The sequence below is a fragment of the Chiloscyllium punctatum genome, chromosome 19, assembly GCF_047496795.1.
Source record: "Chiloscyllium punctatum isolate Juve2018m chromosome 19, sChiPun1.3, whole genome shotgun sequence".
Classification (NCBI taxonomy): Eukaryota; Metazoa; Chordata; class Chondrichthyes; order Orectolobiformes; family Hemiscylliidae; genus Chiloscyllium; species Chiloscyllium punctatum.
In genome coordinates, this window is record NC_092757.1 from 88,891,355 (window position 1) to 88,899,143 (window position 7,789).

Below are 7,789 nucleotides of genomic sequence, written 5' to 3' on the forward strand. Positions count from 1 at the left end.
TTTATTGCTCATTTCTCATGGAAGCTTAATGTGTGTTTAGTTTTGAAAAGTCTGGACCAAGGGTTAAACTGTGACCAAGAATGCTGAGCACTACTGAAATTAATGGCGTGGAATTCAATCTGGATAGGTGTGAGGTGGGCAAGAGAAATAAGGCAAATGAATACATGATGACCAGTAAGTCCCTGGGAAGCACTAAGGTCAGAGGGCCCTTGATGTGCATGTCCACTGGACCCTGAAGATATCAGGGCAGGTGAATAAAGTGCTTAAGAAGGCCTAGAGCATATCTGCCTTTATTAGCTGAGGCATAGAGGTGAAGAGCAGAGATTGTATCAAACATTGGCTAGGCCATAGCTGGTGTGTCCAGTTCTAGAATTCACATTATAATGGGAATGTGTTTGCACTAAAGAGGGTGCAGAGGAGTTTCATTGGGATGTTCCCTGGGCTGGAAAGTTTTAGTTCTGAAAAGAGATTGAACAGACTGCGGTTGTTTTCCTTGATAGGAAGGACACTGAGGGGCGATATGATTGAGATGTATAGAATTATGAGGGGCATTGACAGGGGAGACAGGAAGAAACTTTCCCCTTGGTGGAAAAATTAATGACTGGGGGGCATAGGTTTAAGAAGTTTATAGGGAATGTGAGGAAAAATGGTATTGTCACATCCACTGAGACATTGTTGAAGGAAGGGTAGGACTGGCAGCTCAACATTTCAAGGTATACACATTTCAGACAGAATATGGGGTCGTGTAAGAGATGTAGAGGCATTGCTTTATTGATAAAGGAAAACATCACTGCAGCAATAAGGGAGGATGTCCGAGAAGGCTATTCAAATGTGGATACTTGGGTACAGCTTAGAACCAAAAACAGGGGCGATTGCTTTACTGGGACTGTGCTGCAAAAGTCAGAGGAGCAGATATATAAGCAAACCACAGAAATGTGCGGGAGAAATAGTGTTATAGTTGTAAGGGATTTCAACTTTGTTAACATTAACTGGGATCAATGTGAAAAGATTGGGGTGAAAAATTTAAGGTGCATCCAGGAAAGCTTTTTGTGCCACTGTATAGACAGCTCTACTAGAGACAGGGGAGTACTAGAGCTCATCTAAGGGAATGAAACTAGTCAAGTGGTTGAAGTTTCATTGGCTGCGTATTTTGAGAATAGTGACCATAACTCTTAAGTTTCAAAGTCATTAAGGTAAGAAATAAAGATAGTGCAGAATTTGTGTCTAAATTGGGAAAAGGCCAATTTCAAAGTCATTTGACAGGATCTGGCAAACATAGACTGGAAGCAGCTACTTGAAGGCAAGTCTATGTTTCAAAAATGGGAGTCATTTGAACAGCTCATGCTGTTCCGACCAGTACCCTTCCAGTGACACCCTCGTCCACCTGGCTGAACTGGTCTTCACACTCAACAACTTGTCCTTCCAATCCTCCAACTTCCTCCAAACCAAAGGGGTAGCCATGGGCACCTGCATGGGCCCCAGATATGCCTGCCTCATCGATACATGGAACAGTCCTTCTTCCACAGCTACACCGGCACCATCCCCAACCACTTCCTCCACTACAACGATGACTGTATCAGCACTACCTTGTTTTCCATGAGGAGGTTGAACAGTTCATCAACTTCACGAACACCTTTCACCCCAACCTCAAATTCACCTGGACCATCTCAGACACCTCCCTCTCCTTCCTGGACCTCTCCATCCCCATCTCCGATGACCGATTAACCACATCTACTAAAAACTCACCGACTCCCACAGCTACCTGGACTACACCTCCTCCCACCCTGCCTCCTATAAAAACGCCATCACTTATTCACAATTCCTCCACCTCTGCTGCATCTGTTCCCAGGATAACCAATTCCAATGACCAGATGACAAAACATCTCAGACCGCAGTTTTCCCCCCATGTGGTTAATGATGTCCTCCAGCGTATCTCCTCCACCTCCCGCACGTCCACCCTGAACTCCACCTCTCCCAAAGCCCAGGGACTGAATCACCCCCCCCTTCACCTTACACTCCACCATTATCCATATACAATTCATCATTCTCTGCCACTTCCACAATCACAAAGAGACCCCATCACGAGGGATATATTTCCCTCCACCCCTATCAGCATTTCAGAGATACCATTCCCTCCACAACTCCCTTGTCAGATCCACGCCCACACCAACCCACACCCAACTCCTGGCATCTTCCTCTGCCCTGCAGGAAGTGCAATCGTTTGCACCTCCCTCCTCACCTCCATCCAAGGCCCCAAAAGATCCTTCCACATCCAACAGAAATTTACCTGTACTTCCACAAATGTCATCTACTGTATCCGTTGCACCCAATGAAGTCTCCTTTACATCGGGGAGACAGGACGCTGACTTGTAGATCGTTTCAGAGAACATCTCTGGGAACCCCACCACCCCATGGCTGAACATTTTAACTCCCCCTCCCATTCCCACTGCGCCAAGGACATGGAGGTCCTGGGCTGTCCCCATTGCCAAACCTTAACCATCCGACGCCTGGAGGAAGAACACCTCATCTTCCGCCTTGGGACCCCGCAACCACACAGGATTAATGTGGATTTCACCAGCTTCCCCATTTCACTTCCCTCCAGCTTATTCCAGTCCCACCCTTTCAACTTGGCACTGCCCTCTTGACCTATCCATTGTCCTTCCCACCTGTCTGATCCACCCTCCTCTCCTATCTATCATCTCCTCCCCATCTTCATCTACCTATCGCAATTTCAGCTACCTTCCCCCACCTCAATCCTTTTATCTCTCAGCCCTCCAGCCAACAAGCCTCATTCCTGATGAAGTGCTAATGCCGAAAACATCGATTCTCCTGCTGCTCGGGTGCTGCCTGACCGGCTGTGCTTTTCCAGCGCCACACTCTTGACCCCTGTCATTTAAAAGAAGTATAGTAAGAATTCAGGGCCAGTTGTTCCCCTAAGAGTGAAGGTAAGGGCAGCATGTCCAGGGAACCTTTAGATGTCAAGAGATATTGAGAGGTTAATAAACAAAAAGAAGGAAGCATATGCTAGGTATAGCATATTTGACACTATAGAGTGTGTAGGGGGTGCTTAAAACAAGAAATTAGGAAGGCAAAGAGGGGCCACAAAATATCTTTGACAGATAAGATTAAGGAAAATCCCAAGGCATTTTATAAGTATGTTAAATATAACAGGATTACCATGAAAAGTGTGGGATGAATTAGAGACCAAAGGGGCATTCTGTACATTGAGCTAGAGGATGTGGGTGAGGTCTTAGATGAATATTTCTCATCTGTATTTATAAAGGAGAATGACATTGTTGTAGGTGATTTTTGTTGGGATGGTGAGGTTCCAGAATATGTTAAGATTATTAAGGATGAGGCATTAAATTCTTAAGCAGACATTAAGGTACAAAATTCGAAAGGGCCAAATGAGAGATATTCCTGGCTGCTGTGGTGGAGATTACTGCGGCACTGGCAAAAATACTTAATACATCGCTGGTCATGGGTGAAGTGCCAGATGACTGAAGGATAGCTAATATAGTTCCTTTGTTCAAGAAGGGCAACAGGGTTAGGTAAGTTAGTTACAGACCAGTAAGGCTGATGTCAGTGGTAGGAAAATTATTGGAAAAATTCTGAGGAACAGGATTAATCAACCTTTGGAAAGGCTGGGATTAATCAGGGATAGTCTGCATGAATTTATTAGTGGGAAATCCTTTTTGATTAATTTATTGGGGTTTTTGGAAAGGTGACTAAATATATCGATGATGGAATGCAGTTGCTGTGGTCTACGTGGACTTTTCTAAGGCCTTTTGACAAGGTCCCACACGGATGGCTGGTCCAAAACGCAAGAGTTCATGGGATCTAAAGCAAGTTGACAAACTAGATCCAAAATTGGTTTGCAAATAGGAGGCAGAGGATGATGATGGAGGGTTGTTTTTGTTTTTGGAAGCCTGTGACCAGCAGCGTACCACAGGGATCATTGTACTTTAACAACTTGGATATAACGTAGATGGTATAATTAGTAAATTTGCAGATGACATGAAAATTGGTGATGTTGGTAGTGAAGAAGATGATCTTGGGCCACAGTCTGATATTGGTCAGCTGGTAAATTGGACAGAGTGATGGTGGATGAAATTTAATCCTGATAAGTGCAAGGTGATGCATTTTAGTAAGTCTCGTAAAGCAAAGATATACACAATGAATGGTAGGGCTCTGGGAAGTAGTAAGGAACAAAGGGACCTTGGTGTAAAGGTCCATAGATCCCTGAGGTGTCAACATTGGTAGACAGGGTGGTGACAAAGGCATGTGGAATGATGTCTTCATTAGCCGAGGTGTACGATATAGGAGCAACGAGGTCTTGTTACAATGTTATAAAACATTGGTTACGCCACAGATGGAATGCTATGTGCACAAGCGGGAGGATGTGATTGCACTGGAGAATGTGTGGAGGAGATGCTCCTCTTGATAATGTCTCCATTATCAAGAGAGATTGGATAAGCTGGGTTTGTTTTCCATGGAACAGGGGAGACTGAGGGGGAATCTGATTGAGGTATCCAAAATTATGACTGGCATAGACAGGGTTGATGGTGAGAATCTTTTCCCCATGGCAGATGTGTCTAAAATCAGTAGCATCAGTTTAAAGGGAGGTGTAAGTAGTTTAGAAAAGATCTGAGGAAATGTGCAGGTGGTGATAAACTATGCAGTGCACCGCCTGAGAGGGTGGTGGAGGCAGGTATGCCTGCAACATTTCACAAGCATCTGGATAAGCACTTAAAATACCATGGAGAAGTAGGCTATGGACCAAATACAGGTAATTTGGTATTTGCTGGTTGGTATAGACATGGTAGGCTGACGAGCCTATTTCTGTGCCGTATAACTCAACGACTCTCAGGGGGCAGTTGGAATCTGAAATTGACTGCCTTTAAGGGCATAGAGACAAAAACCCTCATAATGTTTAAGAAGAAATATTTAGATGTATACTTACAATGCTGAGTTATACAAGGCTATGGACCAAATTCTGGGAAATGGGATTAGAATAATCAAGTGGTTGTTTTTGACTGGTGCAGACACAATGGACCAAAGGACATTTTTCTGTGTGGTGCTATGACTCTACTGCTTTGAGGATTTAACTGGCAATGTCTAACTTTCCACACACTCTCCCTCTAGAGCAAACCCTAGAAGCAGCCCAGAAGAAGCTGGAAAAGAGGAACGATGAGAAATCTATATCTGATGCTCGGGCTAGATATCTACAGCGCAAATTAGACAAGTCACAGCAGAGTTGGATGGGCCAGTGAAGGTTCAGAGGAGCTGGTGGAAGATGAAAGTCGTCTCATATAGATCCCACTGCATCACTACGGCTGAATGATGTAGATGCTAACAACTCTTAGGCTCCCTAGGAAAAAGGTTCCAAATAATCTTTGGAAAATTTAGTGAATACTAGTTCAGTGCCTGTGTCAATGCATCTGTGGAACTGAGGCCAAATGTACCACTCCTATAGTGGAGGCAGAGATTGGGCAATTTATTCTAAAGGTGTACATTCTTACTTTTAAAATGTATTTCTGTTATGAATTCCACATTTACAGCAAAAAGATCAACATTAATGTGTCACGCATCTAATCATCTTCTGACTTCAGGTAGATGCCATTGCAACATGACTAGATTTTGTGCAGTTTCTGTTACAAATGAGCCCCATACACCAACCTGTCAAAGCCTTTTCAATTGATGTAAATATGTTGAAGAACAAGAGCCATCAAACAGTCCACAACCTCTAATGTTGCCGCCTGAGGGCTGCAATATTACCTGTGCCTTGAATTTCTGCCAGACAAATATTAGCAACCGAATATTCAAAATGTAACTAGCCAGGTTTACATCCATTTTGGAGTGTAGTGAGCAGAGGCAGTTCATGTGAGTTTGTTATCGATACAATAATATTTGCTTAACAAAGCAAGTTTGTATTTCCCTTTTAATGTATAAATCCCTCCACAGCACTTCAGTTTAGGTGAAAAAGCAAATGAAATTAATAAATGACGGCTATTGCAAGACTTTATGAATGGATGTTATGATAAAGTAATTTGCATATATTAAAATCTCAGTTATTTTTATACAATGAAATTAAGCAAAAGGTTTAAAAAATAACTTTCGTAATATTCCTTTATTTTAAAATTAAGAATAAAATTTAAAGTGTTTATAATCATGCCTAAATGAAGAGTATCAAGACAATTATTGTTTGTCTTTTAAAACATTTAGGATTATCATTTACAGCAGATTTGACAATGGTGAAGCTATTGGGACATCACACTACCCTGGTTACTGTGTAGGCTTCATTGTTCATATTTCATTATTAAATAATTCTGCTGAATCTTCTCTTAATCACTTGTGCTTTTACACCAAATGCATTTGCAGAATGTTCCATCACGAAACTAATATATTTAAAGGAAAATAATTTATTTTTATAGCTTTGTTTCCCTCAATACTGCATGTGTTTTAGTTCTGATTCAAGTTTGTATAGTATGGCAATTCTTGATACATGAAGCCTGTCTTTACTGTTCTGTTCACTCTTGGGAGCCTAGCCTAGCCCATTCACAACATCCACACATGCACTTTCCACGTTTCACTAGACAGCAGGCACGACTGCAAATCCCGGCTGATTTAAACCTTCCTCTCAAGTTTGGCAGCTACCCAATGAAATGTGACTCCTAGATTCCTCTTCCTGTCTGATTTGTTTAACATTTGTTCTCCATCGACAGTAAAAAAAAAGATGGAATGGAATAAACAAATCTTCATGCAAAAGCAGAATACTGTGTTTGATGGAGATCTGATCTGAAAATGCTGGAGAAACTCAGCAGGTCTGGCAGCATCTATAGAGAGAGAGAGAGACACAGATACAGAGTTAGTGTTGAGTCCAATATGACTCTGGAAAGAAAAGGTGATATCAGACATGAATTATTAACCATGTTTTTCTCCACAGAGAATTTTATCAGAGGTGAAACAGTATTAACATCATCAGTTTGGATTATGTGATAGTGAATTTGTAGATTGCAGGAATTACATCAGTAAATCTGCCCTCCTTTAAGACCCTCCATAAAACCTGGCTTTCTGGTCAAGTTTTTGGTCACATATCCCTGATATCTTGACGACAAATTTTGTTAGACAAGGCCTTATATGAAAGGGGTGTTACATCGAGTCCCTTAAAGGTGCTACATAAATGTGAGTTGTTGTTATATCCCCGTGACAGCATCAGTTGCTTGAGTTTGCCTTAGAGGTGGGGGTGCAAGGCTGGGACCATTGGTTCTCACATTTTGATGAAGAGAATTTTGGAGGAAGATTTGTACTGTTTCACAATGATACAGCCGCTTAATTAGGTGTTGGTGTGGGCCAACTGTATTCGTTCCCTTCAGTTGGAGGATGAGGCCAGCCTCTGGGTGTGCTAATGAGGTGGATCTGAAATACAACAAAGAAATAACGTTTAATGTTGCAGTTCATTCACACACACTCTCTTCTGTTTGTGCCAGTGAAAACATACGTCCGTTTCCAAATATTTTAAATTCTATTGGTGTATTTATTTAAACATTTATTCCAATATTTGCAACCTAAATGTACTTATGATCTGAAACACGTGCAGAGCGTCTTTTTTTTTCGTATTTTTGTGGCTGTCCAATTTACACTGGAAAGGACAAGATCAAACCAGACTATAGATCTGGTGCAACCTCACTCTTTCAAGCTGTGGAATTCACTCAGAAAGGATTCACAAGGCTCGCACCAATCCACAGTAAATCTGATGCAAAGTTGTTGCGAAAGCACCTTTATGAGA

At 42.1% G+C, this 7,789-nt stretch overlaps 1 protein-coding gene across 3 annotated transcripts in view; it reads left to right on the forward strand.

Annotated features, from left to right (window-relative positions):
* The window catches only part of dhx40 (DEAH (Asp-Glu-Ala-His) box polypeptide 40), a 42,859-nt gene extending 36,522 nt beyond the window's left edge, over nt 1-6,337 (forward strand). For all 3 annotated transcript variants that reach the window (XM_072590013.1, XM_072590014.1, XM_072590015.1), the window contains exon 17: nt 5,146-6,337. In XM_072590013.1, coding sequence (XP_072446114.1) covers nt 5,146-5,273 — 128 coding nt within the window. In that variant the 3' untranslated portion in view covers nt 5,274-6,337. The remainder of the gene's footprint in view (nt 1-5,145) is intronic.
* Nucleotides 6,338-7,789: the final 1,452 nt, after the last annotated feature.